Source organism: Diaporthe amygdali, assembly GCF_026229845.1.
Source record: "Diaporthe amygdali strain CAA958 chromosome Unknown NODE_20_length_815715_cov_65_842320, whole genome shotgun sequence".
NCBI lineage: Eukaryota > Fungi > Ascomycota > Sordariomycetes > Diaporthales > Diaporthaceae > Diaporthe > Diaporthe amygdali.
Window position 1 is genome coordinate 501,470 of NW_026517040.1, and position 25,771 is coordinate 527,240.

General features: G+C 53.2%; 9 protein-coding genes across 9 annotated transcripts; 4 read left to right on the forward strand and 5 right to left on the reverse strand.

Moving 5' to 3' along the window:
• Positions 1-215: 215 nt before the first annotated feature.
• Positions 216-2,227, reverse strand: J7T55_012694 (uncharacterized protein; the record flags this gene model as incomplete). The annotated part of the gene is made up of 4 exons (XM_053145348.1): positions 216-361; positions 466-1,638; positions 1,702-2,043; positions 2,095-2,227. The coding sequence occupies 4 exons, from the start codon at positions 2,225-2,227 to the stop codon at positions 216-218; spliced, it is 1,794 nt and encodes a 597-aa protein (XP_052992085.1).
• A 595-nt stretch (positions 2,228-2,822) lies between these two features.
• On the reverse strand, positions 2,823-4,923 carry J7T55_012695 (KU70; the record flags this gene model as incomplete). The annotated part of the gene is made up of 3 exons (XM_053145349.1): positions 2,823-4,127; positions 4,188-4,796; positions 4,852-4,923. 3 exons carry the CDS (start codon positions 4,921-4,923, stop codon positions 2,823-2,825), a joined length of 1,986 nt encoding a protein of 661 aa, XP_052992086.1.
• Positions 4,924-5,561: 638 nt separating this feature from the next.
• J7T55_012696 (uncharacterized protein) lies at positions 5,562-6,944 on the forward strand (the record flags this gene model as incomplete). The annotated part of the gene is made up of 3 exons (XM_053145350.1): positions 5,562-5,795; positions 5,867-6,428; positions 6,490-6,944. The coding sequence occupies 3 exons, from the start codon at positions 5,562-5,564 to the stop codon at positions 6,942-6,944; spliced, it is 1,251 nt and encodes a 416-aa protein (XP_052992087.1).
• Positions 6,945-9,130: 2,186 nt separating this feature from the next.
• Positions 9,131-11,176, forward strand: J7T55_012697 (uncharacterized protein; the record flags this gene model as incomplete). The annotated part of the gene is made up of 4 exons (XM_053145352.1): positions 9,131-9,358; positions 9,424-9,497; positions 9,553-11,006; positions 11,073-11,176. The coding sequence occupies 4 exons, from the start codon at positions 9,131-9,133 to the stop codon at positions 11,174-11,176; spliced, it is 1,860 nt and encodes a 619-aa protein (XP_052992088.1).
• A 579-nt stretch (positions 11,177-11,755) lies between these two features.
• J7T55_012698 (uncharacterized protein) lies at positions 11,756-12,524 on the forward strand (the record flags this gene model as incomplete). The annotated part of the gene is made up of 2 exons (XM_053145353.1): positions 11,756-11,815; positions 11,895-12,524. The coding sequence occupies 2 exons, from the start codon at positions 11,756-11,758 to the stop codon at positions 12,522-12,524; spliced, it is 690 nt and encodes a 229-aa protein (XP_052992089.1).
• Positions 12,525-12,853: 329 nt separating this feature from the next.
• J7T55_012699 (uncharacterized protein) lies at positions 12,854-15,575 on the reverse strand (the record flags this gene model as incomplete). The annotated part of the gene is made up of 2 exons (XM_053145354.1): positions 12,854-13,955; positions 14,008-15,575. 2 exons carry the CDS (start codon positions 15,573-15,575, stop codon positions 12,854-12,856), a joined length of 2,670 nt encoding a protein of 889 aa, XP_052992090.1.
• Positions 15,576-17,647: 2,072 nt separating this feature from the next.
• Positions 17,648-21,024, reverse strand: J7T55_012700 (surfactin synthetase subunit 3; the record flags this gene model as incomplete). Its single annotated transcript, XM_053145355.1, has 5 exons — positions 17,648-17,928; positions 17,988-19,810; positions 19,944-20,315; positions 20,377-20,571; positions 20,645-21,024. The coding sequence occupies 5 exons, from the start codon at positions 21,022-21,024 to the stop codon at positions 17,648-17,650; spliced, it is 3,051 nt and encodes a 1,016-aa protein (XP_052992091.1).
• A 1,928-nt stretch (positions 21,025-22,952) lies between these two features.
• Positions 22,953-23,800, reverse strand: J7T55_012701 (uncharacterized protein; the record flags this gene model as incomplete). The annotated part of the gene is made up of 3 exons (XM_053145356.1): positions 22,953-23,097; positions 23,152-23,208; positions 23,439-23,800. 3 exons carry the CDS (start codon positions 23,798-23,800, stop codon positions 22,953-22,955), a joined length of 564 nt encoding a protein of 187 aa, XP_052992092.1.
• An 841-nt stretch (positions 23,801-24,641) lies between these two features.
• On the forward strand, positions 24,642-25,763 carry J7T55_012702 (uncharacterized protein; the record flags this gene model as incomplete). The annotated part of the gene is made up of 5 exons (XM_053145357.1): positions 24,642-24,858; positions 24,935-25,065; positions 25,210-25,326; positions 25,388-25,565; positions 25,630-25,763. 5 exons carry the CDS (start codon positions 24,642-24,644, stop codon positions 25,761-25,763), a joined length of 777 nt encoding a protein of 258 aa, XP_052992093.1.
• Between the last annotated feature and the right edge of the window lie 8 nt (positions 25,764-25,771).

The window sequence follows — 25,771 nt, forward strand, 5'->3', positions numbered from 1 at the left end:
CAGCCCTACACACCAACGACCTTCTGGCAGCTGCTTGGGTACCAGGGTACTTAGGAGTGTCAGGGCTGCCGAACCTCGACACTTCCATAAGATTCAGACTGAGGAAGTTGCTCACGAAGAGGCATTATCTCCACACTACTTGGTGCTCAGTGCAGAAGAGCTGTGTCTGAATTGTCCCATCATCACCAAATCAAATCCATGTTCAAGCAAGAGTTCTATTTCTCAACGTACCGCTTGTACACATCAACATATTGAAAGAACGACGCCTTGTAGTACCGATCCAACGCCTTGCTCTCGAAATCCACGTGTTGGATCCCAAACCTAACTTGAAAGCCACTCGACCACTCTAGGTTGTCCACAACTAGTATGCGTTAGTCACCTGCCACGGAGCCCGAATGGATGCATTCTGGAAGATTCTAATAAAGGACGGACGGGCAATCGTAACGGGAGAAGGATTGTACGTACAGCTCCACGCGAGGCTTCCCAAGATGTTGAGGCCCTCACTCAGCCCGATTAGGATACCCTCCATGTAGTCTCGATAGTAGTCGGAGCGAATCTGGTCCGTGAGGATATCCGGTAGCAGCGTCTTGTACACCTCGAACGGCTCCGCAAACCCAAACTCACTAACTACGATGCGGCCCTCTGGCGGCTGCCACTTGTCGGTGATGTAGTGCAGCAGCGCCGGCACCCAGTCGGTGGCCTTGTGCAACCACGGTGCAAGCGGGTCCGCCGCCGCGCCGATTAGCCATCCGCCCTCCGAAGTCGCGCTGTACGTGTAGCTGGTGTTGAAGCACCCCGGCCACAGCGGGTTCGTCTCGTTGGCCAGGCACGACTCGATGCCGTCGTCGGGCGCAAAGTAGAACTGCGACGTGTACGCGTCGTGCGCGAACAGATCCGTAGAGCCTTTGATCAGGGCCTTTTCGTCGTCTGTAAATGGCTCCAGGAACGTGGAGACGTACTCGTTCAGGGAGTCGGGCCACGTTCCGGTCAGAAACACCGGATCGGCGAACCAGCCCTCATTGAAGTCATAGGCTCTCTGCACGGCCTCGGCATCTTCTGATGAGTTGGTCAATGGAATCTTGTAGCCGCCATTGTTCTTGTACGAGATGAGCGTGTCGTTGCCCAGCACCTGCTTGCCCAGATGGTACGCTTGTGAATGAGCGAGAAGAACGTTGCGGCCGCAGAAGTACGGCTGTTGCTTGAAAGGAATAGTGAAATTCTTGAAATATTGTGCTGGTAAGGGATCTGGAATGCTGTGAGCATAGGACGGCTCTTCGTTCTTGATTGGGAATTTTATGGACTCACACTGATTACAGAACACGATAGGTTCATTCAAAGTATACCAATTGCTCACACGGTCACCAAAAGCTTCGTAGCAGGTTTTGGCGTACGCAACAAAGTCGGCCACAATATCTTCTGAAAGCCAGCCGCCATACTTGTCTTGCAGGAAGAGGGGCGTATCCCAGTGGTATAAGGTCGCCACAGGAGTTATGTTATATTCGATACAGGTGTTGATCAGATCATTATAGTGATCGATTCCCGCCTGGTTGATAGGTCCAGCTCCGAACGGGTAGATCCGAGACCAAGAGATGGAGAAAGAGTAGGTGTTAATTCCCATAGCTGCGAGACGGGCGATATCTGCTCCTTACATCAGTGGATCTTCTCTCAACCGACACTAGATGACGGCCCCCGGTCACTCACCCTGCTTATAGAGAAAGTAATGGTTATCCGTAATATCACCGGTTTGGTTCTCGGCTGTATAACCAGGCACTCGCGTTAACTTGTCCCAAACACTCGGTCCTCGTCCTTCGGCCTTTGCAGCGCCCTCGACCTGGAACGCTGCACCTGCGACACCCAGCATAAAATCCTTGGGGAAGCTCCATGACACATTTTCCGTGGCTTCAGGTATCTGCCGCCCCGTGGGGAAGCTATACGAAGCAAGGAAAGGCGGCGGGACCAGCGAGCTCGAGGGGACTGGAGTGGCCTCGACAGTGGTGGTAATATTGGCACTGGACACAGGACCGACTGCGATGTCCCAGAGGTCTATTGATATTGTTAGACTTGTATCACCAGGAGAAGACCGAACTGTCTTACCATCCACAGTGAGCTCGAGCGAAGTCGTTATAGAGGCTGCAGAGCTCGCAACGGCGGTGCCATCAGCGCTAGAGGTGGCGGACTGAGCAGCAGCATAAGCGCTCAGAAAGGTTTGGAGAAGCATCCGATTCATTGTTGATATGTGTCTGAGGCTGGCGATTTACCACGATCCAGGAGGCTGGCCTAGCACAGGAGGATTGGACGGCACAAGAACGAATAATGAGAGAACACACGATGGTTGAAATCTTTCACGTACTTTGTTATTGCCATTCTACCTTAGCCGCACTCAAAAATACCGTTCAAGGCCAGCATTCTCCCACCGCCTCTTTTCGTCACTCGACCTTGCGGGCAGTGCGGAGTGCATGGCGGTAACATAGTCGGCCTGTAATATGAGGTCGTATTGTGCATATTTCACGGTTAGTTTGAGCGAAACAGGCAACGTGCCTCGCTCGCGAGGGGCTGAGGTGCATTGGTGATGAGCTCGGGTACCTTTTCCCCGGATGCGGTAGCTTTCCCCAATGTCTCTATCCCCAACGGCGGGATCATCGTGCAGGCCGCCTCCTCATTGCACCACTACTTCGGGCCAGCCTGGGCAAATATACTGAGTAGGACACTCAGACTGATGCTTGAGCAATATGACCATTTCCGTCAAGGGATTGAAGAATGCCTCAGACACAAGAAGTTCCCGTTATGAAGTGAGCAAGGCAGCCATAATGGAGCTCCCCCAATCATAGCGTCTGACCCTCAACCCACTCTTCAACCAGTTCCAACAGATCCGCTTTCTTCTTGCCTGTTGTAACACCCAACTCTTTTTCGGCACATATCGCTCTCAGTTCAGCCACCGTCTTCTTACGCAGCGAGTCATCATCAATTGCCTCCTTCAATTCCGTAAGACTTATGCCACCAGAAGGAGCAGCCGCTTTCTTTGGCGCAACTTTGCTCCTCTTCTTGGGACGCTCATCCTCATCTGCCTCTGCCTCGGCCTCTCGTTTGATGGCCAACTGCTGCTGAACATTGGCAGCTTCCGCCTTGATCATCTCCTTAAGTTCGACCTGGTACTGACCAACTCGCTTGTTGATCTGCTTGTACTTGGGTACCGTGAGGTCAGACTTCTTTTCCGATTTGACGCTTTCGTCGAGCGCTATGTTCTGTAGAACCTTGTAGTGCCATTGAAGAGCAGGGTTAGGATGTTTTGAGGGGTCGTACACGCCCTTGGGCATCTGAAGGTTTTCCACGATGATTCGCATCTGGTCGATCATTTCATTGGTCGCTGTGACGACCGGCTGGGTTTTCAGAGGCGTGAGGTCTCGCAGGTCATCCACGAATGGAAGAGGGTATATCCAGAGACCCGCGGGCAGAGACTGTGTCCCAGATTCTTCATCCGAAGGCTTCTTAGACGGAAGGATGGCGACGATTTGGGGCACAGCGTTTTTTCGCGCGATGTACCATGCGATAGCCATTTTCTTGCTGTCAAGTAACTTGCGCCAGAGTGCAGAGAAGACCCGCGTTGAGCCGACAACATCTGCCTCGGTGGGGAAGATGAAGGCAGATTTCTTGACTGCAGCCCACGGAGGAAGCATCGAGCGCGGTTTGAAGCCGATGATACGCAAACATTTGGCCTCAAAATGCCTGATCTGCTCTAGCTCCTCAGGCTTGAAGTAGACATAGTCACCGCCGCTGCCAAAGTTGTATGCTTTCTTGAGCTCCCCCTTCTCGACCGTCCGCATAGAGCCATCCTCCGTCTTGATGACTTTACCTTGGGCAATCTGCAGGTCATTACCGTTCACCCATATGTAACAGCTTCGTTGAATGGTTTGCTTATGAAGGATGAGATAGCCATTGACAGATATTGTCAATCCTGGAGCAAGGTGGAGGGGCATCTTGGAGAAGTAGGCACGCTTAGGAGTCTGTTTGGCGTTTATGCTGGAAACCAGGGAGTTGAGCAAAGAAATCCCGTCCCCAGTTTTGAGAGTTTTGATCTCATCTGGGTTGTCGGGATCTGTTGCGGCGTAAGGATCACGATATATGATGTCCTGGGAATGTCAGCATGAATATGTGGGGTGGCATTCTTGGTCTGCACATGGAGGACTTACAGTGTAGAATTTGTCTAAATCAAAGTTCTGTCCCTGGCGAGTGACAGGAAATAGCTCGATGGTAACTCCTAGGTCGAACAAATCTTTGGCGCGCACAGCCGCTTTTTCACGCTCCTGCTTGTCTCCCCCGTACGGATCATCTTTGTCTGTGACAATGAACAACCTCCGCGACCCAAAATTTGGCGCGTTTGTCATGAGGGCTTGGTTCGCACAGTTCAGCATGTGAGCGATGGAAGCCTTCTCCTTCGCGGGCTTGAAAATGCCGTCGGGATCCTCGCCAGTCTCGGCCATATCCTTCAGATCCCTTACGACATCTGCAGAAGGCACGTCGAGGTCGATGTGAAGGTAGCAGTTTGGGAAGGGCGCTCGCTCGTCATCAGGCAGGTCACGGACCTTGGTCTTCTCTGTGCCAAAGAAGAGAATGCCCATCATGTCCTTGGGCTGCGCAATAATGCGCTGTTGCATGAGCTGGGACGCGCTCTTCAACGCTGCCATAACAATGCTGTCTCCGTCATCTTTTTTGGAGTCAGGGCCAACAGGTGGCTTTTCCAACATTGACTCGCTGATGTCGATGGCGAATATGACAGCATCCTTCTGCGCCTTGTAGTCCTGCTTGGTTGTTAGCCTTGCAGATGTGACGATAGGAACCGTCGGGTGCACTTACATTCTCGCCAAGCTCTTCCTCGCCATCGTCCTCTTCAGCCCGCCGCTCGTTCTCGTCAGGATTCCAGGCCATGTTTCCTCGCTGTTTTTGGCCGATATCAAGACATTGTTTGATCAAAGTTGGAATCCGGCTTGAATTAAGGGCAGAAACGACTTCTTTGGGACGTCTAAGGTAATTGTTCACCTCGGTTCCATTACCAGGCACCCACCGCGTCTGGCACGCGCAGCTAGGCAGACGCCTCTCTAGAAGGGACTCGATAGAGGTACCTAAGTACCTACAACACCTAGCTTAGGTAGGTACCTAGGTAGGTGCAAGGGAGCTGCATCCAATGAACAGGCTTGCAATTCGGGAAGCTGCAGCTCCAGTCAGCCTTTTGTACTGGCTACGCCTTCCATGCTGGACAGAGCCTAAGACGCCTGGGTACACATGTACATGGGTCTGTTGCATGACCAGGGTGTTTGAGCTTGCCTCCACTGTGGGGCTCTGAATGACATACCCGTCATCAATTGCTGGCCCAGAGCTCAGGATCAGCAGGAACTTGGGGCGAGTTGGAGATCGTGGAATTCTAGTCACCTTTCAGCACACGTTGCAATTGCCCTTCATCCGCGCTCTCTGTCCATACAGACTCGACTACCTGGTCTTTGCCTGAATTGCAGTCTCCAAATATCCTGTGAACGTTCCACCACCCGACCGAAGCTGCCGCCGCCGCCATGGCTTTACGACAGTCCGTGGCCGGGCTCTCCAAGAGCCTCTCGCGACAGACTGCATCGCCACTCATCCTGCCAAAGAGCGCCGGACAGTCTGCAAGATGTCTGGCCTCGATACACAACCCCCCAGTGACGCAGAATTCAGCCGGATCAAAGGGACCTACAGCCATGGTTTTCATGAATATGGGCGGTCCGTCAACCACAGACGAGGTTGGGGACTTCTTAAGCCGTTTATTCGTATGTGCGCCCACAAGGAGGAACTATTCACATTGCATGCCGATAGCTGACTAGATGGATGCCTCCCACAGGCCGACGGAGACTTAATCCCGTTGGGAAGACTACAGAACTACCTCGGGCCCTTGATCTCAAACCGGCGCACTCCCAAGATACAGAAACAGTATGCTGCCATCGGTGGTGGTTCCCCGATCCGAAAGTGGTCTGAATATCAAAACGCCGAGATGTGCAAGATCCTTGACGAAATTTCTCCCGAGACAGCACCACACAAGCCGTACACCGCCTTCCGCTATGCAAACCCGTTGACCGAGGAGATGTATAACAAGCTTCTAGCAGACGGTTTCGGCAATGGGAAGGGCGGTCGTGCTGTCGCGTTCACACAATACCCGCAATACTCGTGCTCTACCACCGGAAGCTCAATCAATGAGCTTTGGAAGTGGCGGAACAGACTCGAAAAGAACAGTCAGGGGGCCATAGAGTGGAGTGTCATTGACAGGTGGCCGGTACATCCGGGACTGGTGGAAGCCTTTGCGCAGAACATCGAAGCCAAGCTAAAGGAGTACCCCGAGGAAAGACGGAACCAGGTCGTGTTGCTCTACTCTGCGCACAGCTTGCCTATGTCGGTTGTCAACAGAGGTTAGTCCACTCACCCTTCACGTCGGGTGGGAGCTTAAGCTGACCCGTTTAAACATCACAGGTGATCCATATCCTGCCGAAGTAGCAGCAACTGTCTACGCCGTTCAACAAAGACTCGGCTTTTCGAACCCTTACCGGCTCTGTTGGCAATCCCAGGTTGGCCCATCCGCCTGGCTGGGTCCTCAGACGGCCACCTCGGTCGAGGAGTTCGTGCACAAAGGTCAAAAGGACCTGGTACTTATTCCGATTGCTTTCACGTCTGACCACATCGAGACATTATATGAGCTGGACCAAGAAGTAATTGGTGATTCGGGCCACCCGGAGACCGTCAAGCGCGCCGAAAGTCTGAACGGCAATCCGACATTCATCAAGGGTCTAGCAGATATCGCAAAGAAACACCTTGACAGCGGTATCACCTGCTCCCTACAGATGGGCCTGAGGTGTCCCGGATGCAAGAGTGAGCGGTGCTTGGAGAGCAAGAAGTTCTTCGCCGGAGAAGGCAGGGTGCCGGCGTAATTGTGACAGACGGTATGAGACGTCTTATGACTATATGTACTATAATGGTTTGGTCTTATATTCATGGAGTTCAGGGCCAGGAGAACGCGAAAGCAAAAAACCAGTGTCAATCGGCAAAAATGGCTGTGAAACGGGAGGTCCAAGGTTATTAGATCTATTTCGGGTAGCGAGTACATACATGTACACACAATTACGAATGGGCCGTCACCCATAAGGCAATGCGTCTTCGCATTGCTGCCCACGTGATGCTCGTCCCAACTCAGATGTCCATTTGATATCCTTCACTGCCAAGACCAGGTTCAGGAATGCACAGATGGCCGCTGCAAGACCTCAGCACTTTTATCCGATGCTGGACAGTCGCTTTGAAAGATACGCACTTGGTCGTACCCAGAAATTACAGACCAATGCACTCTAAACGTCAATTCTTGCGTTTCCTGTTCGCCTGGTGTGAGCCGATGTTGACAAGTTACGGTGATCGCATTATTTTTCCTCATCACCCTATGCCAGGTGTTCTCAACAGCTCGAATCGTCGTCGTTGGCGTTATGTAAATTTGGGTTGCAACTCCAGCCTAACTTCTACGCCAGGAACTCAGACAGAGACTAGACCTTTATCCCCCCGCAGCTAAGGTCGAAGATATTTGAACTGTATCGCGGTTAGGTCCTCTTTTTGGGAGGACGATGAGAATCTAGAACCAAATCCAGCCTATCAACCTGCAGACCAGAGAAAAGCTTGATGGCTGTCGTACACATGGAGTGTTTCAATATCATGCGGCTCGGGAGTACAGGATCACCTTGCGCGGGGAGAGAGCCGGTCCCTACAGCTCTGTGGACGGGCCGCGACGAGCACCAGCTGGATGGGCCTTTGAGTTTGTGCCATCTGAGAACGGAGGTTGGCAGAGGCCGTCAAACCCGAGGTGTGAGGTACGTATACATCAATTCCGCACCATCACACAGCATGCTGCATAATGATTCATTGTGCCTTGCAACAAGCTTCCGTTTCCCGAACTGCGGGCTAGCGCACCGTGCAGTTGGGATTGGCCCAAAGCTTCGCTGGGTTTGGCGGCGCGTGGGGACGGCGAGAGGATGGAGGGGGAGGAAGACCATCGATAGGGGCGGGATGCAGCTCGGACGAAGTGTGGCTGTCATCCTGACTGGGCAGAGCGCACCCAACATTAGGCCGGTGACCGATATCCGACAGGGCAAGTGGTCTCGCAGTCTTCCTGATGGGGCTTAGAAATCAGAGATTGATTATGCGAGACAGCAACATGAGTGCGTCATCAGCTGTCGCAATTGCTGCTGGGCAAGAGATGACCGTCCATCAGGATGTCGTACTTGTCCGTCCCTCGCACTTAGACACGTAGTGGAAAACTAACGACCTGCTTAGATAGTATTAGACCAATGAGTAGATCAAAGTTGGTAAACGGCCGTAACGGTCCACCGTCGCTTTGCATCGCTCGGTGCCTTTACCGTGCTTTACCAACTGCTCGGGAACCTTGCACGCCTTGCTGGAGACGGAGTATGACAAACGGGCGGGTATCTGCCCTGACCCCCGACGTCTGGACCCCCGTCTTGAAACCTCCGTCTTAGCGCACGTTTGCTACCCTACAAAGCAACGAGCGCTGTCCACGTTTCCCATGCCATGGGGCCCATCGGATTTGCTCCAGATCGCCTCCAGCCCAGAGAGTGCTGGCAGTCCCCCGTAAGAGTCCCCACGCTTATCAGATAAAGCAGTGGGAGCTTGTCTTGCTTCAAAACAGTCTGGGCTCGCCAGCACTCCGGCATCTGCACGTTGACTCGCTCACCACCTCTTCACTGCCCTTCCCTGGCTCAACATTTATGTCCGCTCCCCCAGCGGCCCTCCCTTCATGTCTGTTTGTTTCCCCCTAACTTGAATCTACGTCAACAATAGGTGATGGAGAGCATTGCGGACCGCCGGACTCACGCTATTATCACCCCTTGCGTGTAATCCGAACTCCGCCACCTGGTATAGTGACGACCGGATTTCGTGTTCGTGTCCCAAGACATAGCCACACCGCGTTTGCGACTTCACGGTGACTTGAGTCGTCAATTTTGCTCAGCCGCCGGAACCGCTTCCTGCGGAACGGAGAGAGTTTTCGGTGCGCGAACACCACTGGAACCACTTGCACCTCAGCTCAAAGCCAGAGAGCTACGGCCAGACAGGAACCATGGCGGACGGAATGCGCCGAGACTCGTTGGCGGACGATGCGTACTCTCTCTCGACGACGCGGGACGACGAAGAGAGACTGGTGGCGCCCGATGAGAGCACGTCTCTGCTGGGAACCGGCGCCGCAAGTTCATACGCGGGATCAGAGGACGACAATCCGCCACCAGGAAAAGATAGCTGGGACGGTTATGAGGAATTCGCCGGCCTTCCCTGGCACAAGCGGCCCTCTGTATGTCTTCCGGACGGTAGAGCTGAATTTTAACAACCCGGCGCGCTGACCCTGACTTTCTCAAGGTTTACTGGCTTCTCCCTCCATATGCCCTCTTCACCTTGGCATTTGGCGGATCCGTAGTGCCAAAGCTCAACCTGTAGGCCGTTCTCTCACCCTTCTGTCCTCTGCAACTGCGTTCTAATGCTCAACAGTATCATCGCCCTTGTCTGCGAGCGCTACTTTGCTGAGCAGGCTGTTGCGGATCCCACTTTCATCGTAACCCCCATAGTACTCGGTGGTGACAACCCACAATGCGCCATCGCTGAGGTTCAGCAAAATGTGGCGACATTCATGCTGATCTTGAACGTTATTGTTGGGGTCCTCAGCGCCTACACCACGCCCAAGATAGGCTCCTTGTCAGACCGCTACGGCCGGAAGAAATTGCTGGCCCTGACTTCTGCCGGCGGGGTCCTTGGCGAACTTGTGACCATCTTCACGGCCAGGTTCCCGGACGTCATCCACTACAGGTGGCTCATCTTGGGGGTCATTTTCGACGGCCTAGCTGGTTCTTTCACGGCCGGCTCTGTACTCAGCCATTCATATACGAGCGACTGCACACCTCCGTCGAAGCGTGGCGTGGCTATTGGATATGTTCACGCGTGCCTCTTCAGCGGCCTGGCTTTTGGGCCCCTCATCGCGGGCTACTTCGTGAAATGGACTGGCTCCTTACTCTCCCTTTTCTACGTCAGTCTCGGATGCCACCTGGTTTTCATCATATGCGTCATCTTCATCCTGCCTGAGTCAGTGTCAAAACGACGGCAGGTTGTGGCCCGTGAAAAACACCGCGTCGACCAAGAGAAGCGTGACCAGCGCACACGGGAATGGGCATCATATTACTTGGCGAGTGCAGAGGGCGCAACTTCCTGGTTCTGGTCATGGCTCGCATCGCCCAAATACGCAAATGCGGTCGCCTCGGTCCGTTCAGCCAACCCCTTGGAGCCGCTCAAGGTCTTGGCTCCAAAAGGTCTCAGGAACAAGGCCGTCCAACGGAACCTGATACTCCTCGCCACCATCGACACGGTCATCCTCGGCGCTGCCATGAGCTCGGGCCAGGTAACCCTGTTGTACAGCGAATTTATTTTCCACTGGGGCAATTTCGAGACCTCACGGTTCATTTCGCTCGTCTCCTTGGTCCGTGTCGCCGTACTGCTGAGTATACTGCCCATCATCAATTACATCTTTCGGACGCGTCCGGCACAAAAGCGGCGCAGAGAATCAGGTGCCATCGCAGAACACAGTGCTGGCGCTGATGGCCTAGATGTTTGGCTTTTGCGCATTGCAATCGTGTCAGATATCATCGGTGTGGCTGGATACATATTTGTGCGTACTGAGGCGCTCTTTATTCTCTGCGGTGTAATCACCGCCTTTGGCGGGGTGGGCTCCGCGACCATCCAGGCCGCTTTGTCCAAGCACGTCCCCGCGGAGAGGATAGGACAGTTGCTCGGAGCAATTGGTCTGCTTCACGCGCTGTCCAGAATCGTCGGCCCGATAATATTCAATGGTCTGTATGCAGCGACGGTGAAGAGCTTCCCGCAGGCTGTGTTTGTTCTTATTACTGGGATATTCACCTTCACACTTCTGTTGGCCATGTTCGTGAAGCCTCATGGTGAGTGCATTTATACCAACTTCTCCATTCTATCTTGAAGGAGTGATGCTGACTGCTAGGTGGCAGTATTTATGACGAAGGATGATGAGGTCGAGGATGAGAGGCCTACTCGGCCCAACCCCCACCGAGAAGACACTTTAACCGACGATGAGGTTGTGCCTCAGATCTAGAGGATTGGGATGCACGCGTCTTTATGGCTTGGCCATATAACTTTGCCACTCCGGGTTGTTCCCTATACTCGGTTGATGTGATATATGCACCATCCACTTGTAACTGCATCGTGTTTGTTTATACCAACCTTACGGCCGGTGTCCACGGATAGAGATAGACAAGAGTGGCCATGTGTGCCACGAAGCACTAACGATTCGTTTCCTTAAGTATGATATAAATATTCAAATATATTGTAGAAACTGTAAATTCATGAGAACAATTGCATGAGAAACCTTGCAAATTCAGGCCCGCTGTGACATGCAGGCAAACTCAGTAGTGGAACCCACTGTTTTCCAGGGCTGTGACGGTGCTGCACACGCTGGTCATTTCAACCGGTTAGCGGCAACCACCACCAAGCTATCAAATGTCGAGTCTAGCCACAGTGAGTATTGAGCGACTCCTGCTCGATCCCGTCACGCCTGCTGTCACACCATATATAAGAGAACATGCCATCCTGCTCTCAGATTTATTAAAGGATGTTCAAGTGCGTGTGGAAACAGCCCGGCAGCACAATTTCTCAACACATTGCAAAAGCGAAGATGAGCTCGGATCCCACAGCCAAGAAGATATCGTTTGGGCCTTTCGAGGTGACCTCCCAGGTGAGTCGCACCACCAACATTCGCGGCCACATCATGTCCTGGAGATCATGGAATGACTACCTGCTGACACGAAACCCAGGTCTTCCTCACAACGCCACACTCCTTCGCCCTGGTCAACATCAAGCCGCTGCTTCCGGGCCATGTGCTGGTGTGCCCGTCGCGGCCCCACAAGCGCCTGACGGACCTGTCGTTGCCCGAGGTGACGGACCTGTTCGCGACCGTGCAGAGGGTGCAGCGCATGCTGGCACGCCACTACTTCCCCGACGAGCAGCAGCAGCAGCGGTCGGCCGCCCCAGCCGCAGTCTCATCATCATCATCATCATCAGCCGCAGGGCAGGAGGCTTCACAACCACCACCACCAGGCGGCTCCTTCAACCTCGCGGTGCAGGACGGGCCCGAGGCCGGGCAGACGGTGGCGCACGTGCACGTGCACATCATCCCGCGCATCCGGGGGCTGAGCTCCAAGGCCGGCGACACGGCGGGCGACGAGCTGTACGAGCGCATGGCGGACGAGCAGGGCAACGTCGGCGGCGCGCTGTGGGACCGGGCCTTGGGCCGCCGGCCCGTCGCCGGCGGCAGGTTCGACCGCATCGAGGACTCGCAGAGGGAGCCCAGGAGCATGGAGGAGATGGTGGCCGAGGCCGAGGTGTTCCGGGCGGCGCTGAGGGAGATGGAGGAGGCCGAGGCCGGCAATGGCGAGGCGCGATGACAGCGCTGTCTTTACTGAGGGCTGGGATGTGGGTGTTGCATGGGGTGTTATAGCATGACGGCTGGTTGTGTGTATGTAGCCAGGCAACCACACCAGGTAGATTCAGCATTACAAGCAATGTGCGTATCTTCGCGCGCGCGTACAATCGTGTTAGACGAAGCTCTGTTGTAGTTATATGACCAGGTATATCCATTCCAGTATGTGCCAGCGCCTTACTTTTTACCGCCAAGTCCAACCCCTTATCCAAGAACAGAACCAGCCTCCGGTATCAGAACGACACTTCAGATTCGACAAAGCAGCACACCAAAAGCCCTATAAGCGCACGAAAATCAGTCCAACCCAGGGATCTGATCAAGATTCGTCATCGAGCTGTCAAAATCCCACGTATCCCCCATGTCCAGATCGGCCCCCTGAAGGCCCTTAAACATGAAGACATCATTCCCCGGCACGCCGGCCCCGGCCCCAGCTGTGGTGTTGTTATTATTTGCGGCGATGTTACTGTTGGTCGTCGGGCTAGCCATGCCCCAGCCCTCAAAGTTCTGTTGCCAGTTGATGCCGTCCTTCAGGAACCAGTCCTGTCCGTCGATGGCGTAAACTGAATTCGGCGTCGCGTTGCGCGTCGCCGTCCGCGAGCTCTGGGTCGACGGCCCGCTGGTGCCTATCTGCACTGGGGCGTAGGACTGGTGGTATCGTGGCATGGCCGGCGCGCTGACGCCGGGCATCGTCCAGGAGCTATTGAAAGCGAGAGCGGGGTTACTGGCAGGGTCGACCGAGGCGGATGTCGGACCCTGGCGGCCTTGCATGCTGTCCGGTGCTATCGAGCCAATCCCCATAGTTGACATGAGGTCTGGTGACATGCCTGCACTTGTGTCCTGCCCCAGGTGTGATGCCCCTGTCTGAGGGTCATGACGGGCCGGACTGCTCTTGATCTGGACGGGTGATTGGGGGAATGCTGGAGGCGAGGGTGTGACGGATGGGATTATGGGCTGGCTCGGCGATGGCACGTCCCCAGTTCCCAAGTAGCCGTACTTCTCATCGGTTCTTTGAAGAATTGCGGCAGCCTCATCTGGCAGCTCGCAATTCCATTTCCTGGCAAGGACGCTGATGATGCTGAGCGATCGTCTGGCACACAACCAGTCCTCGGCTATCTCCTCTAGGTGTTTCACGCCATGAATGATATCTCTCTTGGCGGTCTTCTCAGGCAGGTTGAGAAGGTGTATAGTGCAGGCCGAGTGGACCATGTATACTGCGATGTTACATATCTGCCTGAGGTTGTATAGCTTCTTGTATAGCCTCATGAGCTTGGAGATGAAACCAGCGTTGGCCGTGCAGATGCGCCGCGGAGAGACGTGCGGCGGCAGTGGGGACGCGGCAGGATTGTACTTCAAGAATGGCCTGAAGAGGTGGATATACTGCAGATGATAAAACATGCTACAGATTTGGAATCAGTAAAGGCATCGGCAAATGAAACTGGAACACTCACTGCATCAATATCACATTTGGTAGTTGGCCATCCTTGGGCTCAAACTCCTGTGGTAATTCCTTGCGCCAGTCTTCCAGCCGCCTATGCAGCTCGCTCAGCTTCTTCAGCTCGACCGACTTCCCGCTTGACCTGCCGATGTGATTCGGATGGTAGAAGAAGATTAGCAAGTCACTGCTAATCTCACATAGTTTTGATAGCTGGAGGCCAACGGCTCGGGTCCGAGCTGGCTGGCTCAGGGTTTGATCGAATCCACCGTCCGCGTAGGGAGACCAAATACCGCCGTCCTCATCCGGGAAGACACTATATTTGGGGACGTTGTAGGAATTCTTGGGTAGTTGTGGCAGCCGACCGAGGTAGTTGGACCAGCATTTGTCAAAGAGAAAGCAGCCCCAGAATGTTATCCTTCGCGCATCGATCTCTTCAGCACTGATCTGTCCATTTTCAGCAGCGATCGCTCCAGTATCGAGGTTGAGGCCTATGTCCTGTGCCATGCGGAAACTCATTCCGCTATAGACCCAACCCTTTGCCTCTCGTCCACAACCTGCCTCGCGTACGGACATCAACGCTAATGCCTGGACAGTGACTAGCTTTGGCTTTTCATACTCGTCATTGTCGATGATGAGCTTTTTTGCCGCGGCAAAAAAGTGGTCTCCTTTGGTGCGATTGTCTCCCGGTACAGCGTAAGCTCCAGGTACATCTGTGAAGTGACAGCCCAGTGCCAGCATGGCGTTCACCAAAAGGGGTGAGCAGTATATGGTCCCCTTTGGCAAAACTCGTGGCTTGCCCCTCAGGAAGTCTCGCCAAAACAGCTTGCGTGAGATAGTCGTGAAGTATGGGTAGTGCCAATTCCAGTACATATTCATCAGGTGTACGACCAGATGCCTATCCTTGGTCACTTCGGACCAGCTCGTGACAGGGTCCTCGTTTGACAAGAGGCTGAGGGATTCGGGTTCAGCTGGCGTTTCTTGCGGGTCGCCTTGGTAAATGAGGTGCGATGTCCCGCCGATAAAGCGGATAGTGCCGTTCTCTATCCTGAGCTCCCCCATTTTCCGAGCCAGGTCTCTCTCCCCTTCGATCGGTTGGTCCGTAGTGTACTGGTCATCGAATTGAGTGTCGTCGTTGTTCTTGTTAGTAAAGTCTTCCTGCAGGATAGCCTCGGCCACGTTATCCAGGCTGTCGCAGGTACGGATCCTCCTCACGATCTCGGGCACATCCTCCTCCGCGGCGTTGAGAATGGCCTCGATAAGGATTTGTAGGGTTGAGTTTCTGGCCTTTGCGCTGTCGATCTTCTCGCGGTAGACGCCTTTTCTCCTGTGATCGGAATTTGGGTCGTACACACATTCGGTCTCATAGACACTGGCGCAGGCGGCACAGGAGGGGAGGGCACCATCGCATTTGGACTTCCTCTTTCGACATGCGATACAGGCCGTACTGACACAGCGGCGCTTCTGGTTAGCCGGGTCATTCCTGCTCCTTGACTTCTTTTTGGCCGGCGGAGGTGGGGCGGACTCCGGGGAGGGCGCTGAAGCTTGCGGCTGAAGAGACAACTGGGGGGTTTGAGGCTCCATGACGGGATCTCAGAGCCCGGAGCCCAGCTTCAAGCAAGCCAGCCGGTTCAAAGATGCGTGGCAGAGGATGATTGTGGGTCGCAACTCAAGGGCGGAGACGGCCTGGCCTGGTAACGAGGTTCTGGGGACGGTGGCACGGCACCGGCACCGGCATCAGTCAGCATCCGACCCACCCGGATCGGATCAGGTGAGACCTCGTGAGAATACCGGAGGCAGCAAGAGGAGGCCGGAAGGGGACGTGTGATCTGAGCACGGAGCGTGAAAGGCGGGAAAAGAGGGGCTATCTGCAAGCACTGTATCTGTATCGCGCGTGGCCGAGTCCCAAGGGTAGGGAAGGGCGGACTGAGGAGCGTGGGAGCCCTGGCCTGATTGGCGATAAGGGGGAAAGGCTTTGATTGATCAGATCAACGACGAGATCCTGGGCGAAGAGTGCCAGCGCAGGTATGGCACAGTGGATCAAATGTTGCTGGAATCGCGACGAGAACTATAAGTGGCGAGTAGTCTATGGCGTCCAGTCCGTTCACATCTGGAGTGCTGCTGCTGCTAGGGAACAGGATCGCGAGCCAGCCGCCGACCAGGACGAAGCAGACGTGTGACGTTCGACGGGACGAGCGGCGAGGCGTGGGGGACGAGCAAGAAACACCGCCTCGAATGACCGCGATGTGACCGTGTGCAGCAAGTGGCCGCGCACTAAGTGGGACAGCCTTTTTAGGCAAGTGTGAATCGGCTCAGTCTCTGGCTCAGGTAGGCCACTTGCTTTTCTTCAATGTACATGGGCATGTAGTAGTTTGATAAGAGGTGGTGGGCGTGTGAGATAAGGTCAGAATTGATGACCTGAGTGGACTTGCATGAATCGATCCGCCTCATCGCGCGTTGTGGGGCCCCGGTCCCGGCTGTTGATCCCGCCCGCATTCCAATCTGTCGCTATGAAATCCCGACCATGTCACTGGCTCAACCACAAGTGTGGGGGTCCTGCCACCTGGTGAAGGTCAGAAAGCCAGGGTTTAACCCGAGGCATGAATTCTGACGCCAGACAACGCCTTCGCTTCATTCACTTGCGATGTTGAGGGTAAATAATGACAAATTATATTGGACAATGTGATTGACTCATATATTTTCCCTTATATGGATTGGATCTCGTACCTGAACGTTGGTTCTAATTGCTGATACTTTCCATTAGTGCTGTGGAGCGCTTGGAATGACCGCTCGAGACTATACGCATCCCCCCTGGGTATATAGTCTAGATATCATGTGAGAAGCAACCTAGAGACAGTCTGTTTGTAAACTCCTCTAAAACTGAACCGAAGAACATGCCAGAAATACAAGTTCTGCCCTAGTTGTGTTTCAGTTAAATCCAAAATAACCAAGTGTCCAATGTACTCTCCCTGGCAGCTGGTCCAGGTGGGGACTAATGTCTGTCACAAGTCTTCGAAGCAGTAGACTATCTGCATCGAGGTTTTCGCCACTATCTATATAGTCTACTATACCACAGTATACTATCAGTTCCAATTGTAACCCCGCAAACTATTGCTATTCCATGAGTGATTGCACTGCAGCTCACAACTGACAGCCTCCGACTCTACAAAATGTGGGTTTCAAAAAGATATTCGCTGAATAGATTGACAATTAATGTTTGTTATCAGAGATTGACCCTAAATGCCTGTGCGACCGAGACGATTAGTTGGTCACTGCACCTGGGGCTCCAATACCCTAGACATTGCGCATGTGCAGAGAGATAAGCTGCAAAGTGGTACAAACGATGGATAAGCGCATTCGACCGTGGAATGTTGGAAGAGTAAGGAGTTCTATCATTTATCAAGCATTCTAGCTGAAATCATACGTGCGCAAAAGGAAAAAGAAGGAACCCCAACCATAATTTTGTATCTGCCAGCGGATAGGTACGTACAAGCCGTGAAATCACGTCTCGTCCCCAAAGAGTGCGACACGGAGATGAATAGATACATGATGTGAAACAAATCAAATCCATCCAAGGGAATTAGTCGTTGGGCAGGAAATTGGGATATAAGCGAGGGGCACACAAATTAGTGGTCAAATCTCAGGGCACAGCACACTCATGAATCCCAAATTGGGCCAAAAGCTGGCACGCCCCGCGTCTCGAGGTCATACACCAACTTGGAGGTAACAGGCCCGTTGCTGATGATGCAGACACACTCCGCATCACTTGATTTGTAGAGCTTGTACGCCTCGAGCGCCATGTTCGGCCGCCCTTGCTCGCGCGTGTTCCAGATCACTGCCTCGGGGTCCGAGTCGTAGATTGCGTCGATGATCTTCCTTCCGAACGTCTTTTCCGGGGCGGGAGTGGACCAGAAGATTCTGCAAGGAACTTTCTTGGCTGTCAAATTCATCCACGTTAGCATTTCAAACAAAATGATTAAAGAGTTGAAGACATACCCATGATAACTGGCAAGCAAGGCCCAATGCCTGATCCTGTAGCAACGAGTACAATCTTGTTGAAAAGCGGCGCCATACGTAGGACTCCAGAGGCCGGAATACCTCGAGTCCAGATTCGCGTGGGCGGATTCTCGATCGTGCGGCCAGTCCAGTCACCAGCTCGTGAGACAACGATGCTGAATCCTTCCTTCCCGGGCTCGGTGACTGTCGCGAACGCGTGCCACTCCCTCATGGGGCTATCCGTAATGCGGACGGCCCTGCCAGGAGGCGGGGTGCAGAAGTCAAAGTACAGCCGGACTGCGTGCTTTGACAGTGGCTCGACAACCACATTGACCTTGCGCAATCGAATCCAGGGCAGAGCAATGGACAGCGTGGTCAGTGTGACGAGCCAGATCGCAGGGCTCCGCAGGAGGGCGTCGCCCAGTGGAGCGTCCGCAGGCGTGAGAGAAGCCGTCGAGACGATGATGTGCGCCCACACGAGGGCAAGGGTCGTCCAACCCGCGAATCGATGAGTCCACTCGAATTGGTCGTGGAACTTGGGCCGGATCGTGGGGTACGCCATCACGAGGATGACGTTGAGGAGGATCAGGATGGTGAAAGTAAGTCCTACAGTGGCGTCGTTGATCGGGTACACCTTGCTATCTTGGACAAAGTAGATCGTCGACTGCACAGCGAAAATGACCCACCAGAGGGTGGCGGTAACCGCAGCGCCTGAGTGGATGCCACCCATGTGGTAGCAACGAGCGAGGTGGCGGCGGATCCAGAGCGGCGCAGATGTCGGGCAGCGAGTCGCAAACCAGAAGACAAAGTTGACGACGTATTCCTGGCGGAAGAGCACCGACGCAAGAAGGTTCGCGGCTACTGCTGTGGCGAGATTGTTGACTGGTAACCCCTCGCTCGGCGCGTTGACGAGCATGACGATGAAGCCAATGAGGTTGATGCTGAAGATGATGATGAACAGCTTCCTGTACGCAGACAGGGCCTTGTGACGCACCCATCTTCCGCCGTGGATGCCGTGCTTGTTTGGCAGCTCGATCTCCTTCTCGTTGACGCTCTCCATCTCCGTGATCGAGCCGCTTCCGACGCTCTTTTCCACGATTTCGGGCTTGTACAGGCCCACAGTTGTCTCCTGGGAATAGACTGTGGGTGGTGGTGTTGGTAGGTCCTGAGCCGGCTTGGTGACCTCGACTTCGTTGGCAGCACCAAGTTCTTTGAGGGTCCTCTTGTCGATCTTGCCACCGGGAGTCATCGGCATAGTTGTCATATGAACAAGTTTGGAGGGCAGTGCATAGTGATTGAGGCGCGTCGCAAGATGAGCCTTGAGCGCGATCTCGTCCACCTTGGCACCTGCACTGTAGAATCCCCAAAGCACCTCCCCAATCTTGATCGCAGCTGCCTTCTCGACGCCTGGGAAGGATTCGATAGTGGCAGATACACCGTCGAGCTCCACACGGAAGCCCTTGATCTTTACTTGGTCATCCCTGCGGCCCAGAGGTTCGAGCTCGCCGTTTCCCAGCCACCGACCCAGGTCTCCGGTGTTGAACATCCTGCTGCCGTCCATCGCGAACTTATCAGGCTGGTACCTCTGCGCCGTGAGATCCGGCAAGTTGACATATCCTCTGGAAACGCTGAGTCCTCCGACCCACATGAGACCAATTTCTCCGATCCGCACGGGATCCAGATTGTCGTCCAAGATGTACACATTTGTGTTTGGGATTGGCTTGCCGATCGTGAGCTTTGTGTTGGGCTGGTGAAGTTGAGCAGTATTGAGGATTGTAATTTCAGTAGGCCCGCAGATGTTGTAAAAATTGACATGAGGAGACCTGTTCATATGTGTCAATGAAACATTCTCTAATTCGGCGGGCTGAAAGTGGTGGTTTCCGCAAAACAGTCCATGAGACAGGCTCAGATCCAAATAGCAGGGGAACAAGGAAAGAGGGGGAAAACAGCACTCACCATTCCTCCGCCAATGAGACTGGGCAAGGCTCTCCTCCCACGACGATGGTCTTAATATTTGGGAATTGGGCCCGCTTTGGGAAGTATTTTTGAGCCCCAGTTGGCGTACTGATAACAACATCAACGCGTCCGAGGCATGAGTTCCAAACGTCGCTATCGCCTCCTCGACGGGAAGGTCCTCGTAGATTCAAGGTGCCTCCGTTCATTAAGGTTGCAATAATCTCCCAGGCACACAAGTCAAAACTCAGCATCAGCACGCAAGCAACCTCGGTGCCAATAGTGATACCAAGCTTGCCCGGCTCATTGAGCAGAGTGTTGCAGAGGTTCATGTGGCTGCAGTCCACGCCCTTTGGCTTCCCGGTCGTGCCAGATCTAATGCCGTGATGTTAATTTTTGTGCTGGAATTCAAGATTGACAGTTAGAACAAACATACGTGTAAATAACATAGGCTCCATCTTGCGGCTGAATGTTAACGTTCAGCCTTTGCGTGTTTCCAGTCGTCCAGATGGTATCTACAGCGTCGAAAGCGACAATTGCCGTTGTGCTTCCATCTGGCATGCTCCTCTCAACTTTGTCCTTGAAGGTGGAGAGACAAAGCACAACAGTTGCCCCTGAGTCATAAATAACACTGCGAGAACGTTAGAAACAATTTCGAACTCCTAGATAATTTCAGGCTCAAAGAACAGCAAATTTGTGCTTACTGCTTCAGACTGGCCTCCACCATCACAGCGCCGTCTATCGGAACGTACTGCGCTCCCGACTTCAAGACACCGAGGATGAATGCGCACATCTCGATAGATCGCGAATAAACGCAGACCACCCTCTGACCGGGGCCCACGCCATGATTTTGAACGAGGTAGTTCGCTATGGCGTTGGAACGCTCATCAAGCTCACCATATGTCAACGTCCTCTCAGAGTCAAAACACTCGCGAACGGCGGTGGCATATGGATGCGCAGAAGCAGTTGCTTGAAAAGCGTCTGTGATAGTGTAGTGAGGGAGGGGGATAGTCTGTCCCTTTCCGTACTTATTGAAGAGGAGCTGGTCCCCCTCGGATAGGGATGAGATCGAGTGGAATGACATGATGGGACAATGTGTAGCAGCAAGAAGGGGATAAGCTTTCGTCAAAGTCGAGAGGTCTCAAGCAGGGAGCTGCCCGGACGAAGTCTCAGTATTTTCTCGTGAAGAAAACTTTGGTATGTAACAATGAGTTGCAACTGTCTAAGAGCAGACACCAGGGAGTCCTTGGAATCCTCCAGGAAGCTTGTTGCTCTCGACAGCGGGCTATGCCTACGTCTTATATAGCGCTTGACTTTCCCAATCCGTATATTTGGCCACGGTAGACTCCATACAGCTGGAGAAGTTCCTTCCGCCGCCCCTGCCCTCGAGCCCACCAGTGGCAGGAGGGAAGCTCCACTGAGATCACAAGCTTGTGATCTGAACAAGCTTGTTTTCGTGCTTGGAGTTGCATGTTACTACATCACCTTAACGATGGCGCTACAACTTGGCACAAAAAGTGGCACCCAAAGCCTTGCCTCGCTTGTATGGCAAGCATTGTGACAGTTACGGTGCATACCATGGACTAGGGACATTCCACTTAAGGTGTAGGCTGCCATCAGCGTATAGGTAGGGTGTGTTACCCACATACGTGCATATGATAAAATACCACGTAAGTAATATTTTAAACTTTTGAATAATACGTATCTTATCGAATTGCTCTATACACGTGAAATAAAAAAAGAAAGTTAAATTAATAATTAAATTTAATAAATAAATAAAATAGCTATAATTCTTTTAGTATTTAAAATCTAAAAAGTAAACATTATTATTATATTATTATTACTGTTCTTTCCCTCTTTCTTTTCAGAAAAAAAAAACAACGATTTTTCCTGGTAAGTCTTTTGTATAAAATTATTAATCAGCATTGTGAATGTTAAAAACTTGTGCCTGCCGATCGGTTTCGCAGACTCCAACTTCACATGCCGGGACGGATGACGGCGCCAGCTGCAGAGTCTCGAACAACCTTAATGCTCCACCACATCTCGAGGCTATTGCACATGTACATGCAGCTGGACCCTATGGCCCTAAGGACACGTTCCCAATGCCCCCACGATCACTAAGAAGGTAGGAGGAAGGTCGCAGTGTCAGTCGTTGTCTTCACCTCTCTTAGTAGCTTGTCCCGGTCCATGTCGCACTGCAGCTTGATACCGAAGCAGGGCTCTCCATGCCTTGCATGAGATCGACGTTGAACAAGGCTCTACAGATTCGCAATGTTCGATTGGAATGACTTGCGCGTTGCCCGGCAGCAAGGTAATCGCGCGAAGAAGCCAGGAGTGTCACATTGATAGTTTATGTCGCAGGGACATTCCCACCTCGAGTAAGTAAAAAAAAAAAAAGGTAGGTTATATAATGTGGGAGAGGGTTAGGGATTAAAGAGTGAATTCAACTTACATTACCGATAATTTATAAAAGATAATTTTCTAAGTTTAAATTAAAAACATTCTTTTCTTATTTAAATAATAATTTTTATTAAGTAAATAAAAATTATTATTTAAAAATAAAAATTTTATAGAATTTATTAAAAGAATACTCTTTTATAAGCAAAAGATATACAAATTTAAAACTGACTGGGCTATGAAAAGTTGAGTGGGAGTTAAGAGCTGTATTGCCTCTACGAGCAAGTAACAACAGAGATGGAAATTCGCTCTCCGCGGAGGAAATACCCGTTCCAGGACATAAGCACATCGCGGAGGCTGGAAATTTATTGATCAGGTCCCTGGAAGGCGAAACCTCCGATCTGGCCACTATGCGGGGCAGAAGGAGCTCGTCCAGGGTCCACCCAAGGCTAGCCACATGCAAGGCGGGCTCTTGAGCCGAGTGGATCACGACCTGTAAGTCGGGCGGGCCCATGGAAGCAAAAGTGAAGCCAGGGTTGAAACGAAACATGGGGCAGGCATCACCCACACGCAGGTGGGCCTCTACTCGCAGAAGGAAACCGGATCCCACGAGGGTCACTCTGCGGTCCTGACGATATCGGGCAGCACATAGACGATCTTCTGGTCCACCGAGGACTCATGAATTCCCTCGTATGGCCCACTGTCACATGGTGTGGCATCGGTGTATGCAGCCTCGAGGTGCGTATGCAGATAGCTGGCCCTGCGTATGGTGGTCTGCTGTTGACATCACTCGTCGCTCTATGTATACTCATACTCGAAGCCTATGACGCCTTTGTGTGATCGAGGCGGTGCCCTGCAGGATGCCTGCGACCTGTACGCAGGCTTCAGCTGGAGAAGTAGTATCCCAGAAAGAAGGATGGAAGGACAGAAGAAGAAACAACATGCTCTCGGTTGCATCGACCCAGACAATGCAGGGGAGTGGCAAGTGCGGCTGTTGGTAGGCTGGGCGGACGAAGAAGATGGTTTAGGAACTTGGAACCCGGTAAGCCCCGTGATATGGGCAGTGGGCCGGAAATTGGGTCCCAGAGATCACCAACATACTGGCGATATGTGGAAGGAAGCGAAGTCGGAATGCGATGCAAGACTGTTGCATGTAATTGTGGGGGCAGGCGATTGACGAGGCAGATTGGCCTCGAGGCTGTCGTCACAGCACATGTATGCGGTCTCAGGCTCTTGGTGGACCATGGTTGTGACCGAGAGGGGCAGCAGCCAAGAGGGACCCCTGAGGCCATCGCGATGGCATCGAGGCATCGAGGCATCGAGGCCATCCGGGAATGACGGGGCAGCAGTGGTGGTTCAGGGTTCAGGGCCAGCAAGCAGAGCAGGTTGCCGCGAGGCGAGTGGAGTGTGGTGCATATGCGGAACGGAAGACGGAAGACGCGGGAGACTCGGTCACGGTGCATCTGGATATTGCCCAGCGGTTGGCAGACGCGCTGAGACGCTGCGCTGCAGGATGAATAAGAAAATTCCAGGATTTCCTTGGTCACCCTGGCGGTCGTTTGTCAGGGCTGGGGGGCTGGGGATCTTGTTGGTAAGACGTTTGTCATTCAGCCAGGCCATCGCGTCTCGCGTGCAAAGTCGAGGCATGGCGGCTTGGGAGTTCGACGCCAAGATCCAGATCCAGCAACTGCGGAAGTTGGAGGCGTCTAGAGTCACAGCCTGTCCCCTGCACGTGCATAGTGCCGTCGGATGTGATCTTCGCTGTCAGGCTCTGATACGGGTTTAACGTGTCCAGTTGTCAAATAAGCTTTTGGCCAACGTCGGCCCTAAGCAACACTGAGCTTGCGCTCCCCACCCGTGCTTAACTTCCTCCTGCCCGATTCAACGTCTTATTATCTGACTGATAACCTGCAACGACACGGCCATTGTTGTCTGTCGAAAGCTGCATGTGTGTTGACGCAACAAAATGCCGGCACCCTCTGCGCATATGCAGCCAGCATTGCGTAGCTGGCCAAGGAGGGAAAAAAGCAAGCGCTGATATCACCTATACTACATACTCAAGTAGGCAATTATGCTGCCCTTCACACGAAAGCGGATACCGCGCATGTGCATCTTGCTGTACTCGTGTGGGTCCAGCGCCTCTGCTCGGTTGCATTCGGACGAGTATACCTGATTCTGAAATTGCATAACAGTCCTGCCACTTCTGCGCTGTCGTGCCTCGTTGGCCTCGTTGAAAAGGGCAACTAGTTGCCCAGGCTGCCCTCTGCATTTCAAATTTGCCCTTGACAAATCACTGACATCAACATGGCCAAAAATCTGATGCAAGATATCGTCGACGTCTCGACAGAGCACATCAAGGTGCTGGCCGATGACGACGGCGTGGCGGTTCTGCAACTCAACCGCCCGCAGAAACGCAATGCCTTCACTCAGGCCATGATCGATAGCATGGTTGCAGCGTTGGGTTACCTGGACGCACGGAAGGACATTCGTGCGCTGGTCGTGACGGGTAGCCCGGGTGGTGGTCCGTTCTGTGGCGAGTAGTCCTGACGACAGACAAGAAATAAGCCAGACAAAGCTGACCCGCGAGCAACGAGCAGCCGGCATGGACCTCAAGGAGCTGATTCAAATCTCGACGGCCGAGGCACACCAGAGAAACTTCCTCAAGGACCTCACAGATGCCTTTGCCCGCTTCTCGAAGCCCTCTATCGCTGCTGTGGTTGGCTTCGCTGTCAGTAAAAAGTGGCTTCCTCGAGTACAAGTGATATACTTACTAGGCCGCAGCTTGGAGGCGGATGCGAAGTTGCTCTAGCAGTAAGTAGCGAACGTGGGATCCCGGAACATCGAAGACCCAGCTGACAACGGAGGCGACCAGTGCGACATCATATACGCTGAAGAAAGTGCCAAATTTGGACTCCCAGAAATAACAATCGGCACTATTCCTGGTGCTGGAGGGACTCAGAGGTTTGCTCGAGCCTTAGGCAAACACAGGGTAAATTTCCATGCACTCAGTTGCGCGCTGTGCGAAGCTGTTGACTGACACGAACATCCAGGCCATGGAACTTATTCTGACGGGTGACTCGGTAACTGGCGTTGAGTTCGAGCGTCTTGGACTTGTGAACAAAGTGTTCCCGAAGGAACAGGTCCAGGACGAAGCAATCAAGCTCGCCAGGCGTATCGCAGCCCTATCCGCAACGGTCGTTGCGTCTGCGAAGCAGGCTGTCTTGACAGGTGAGAATGCCACGCATTGTGCCGACTGACTGTAAGAGTGCTCGCTAATACACGCAATAATCAGCCGAGAACTCGCATCTTGAAGCTGGCATGGTTCACGAGAAGGCACTGTACTACTCGACGTTCAGTACTCATGACTGCAGAGAGGGGCTGACAGCGTTTTTGGAGAAGCGGCCGCCGCGGTTTGAGCATAGATAGGACAGGGA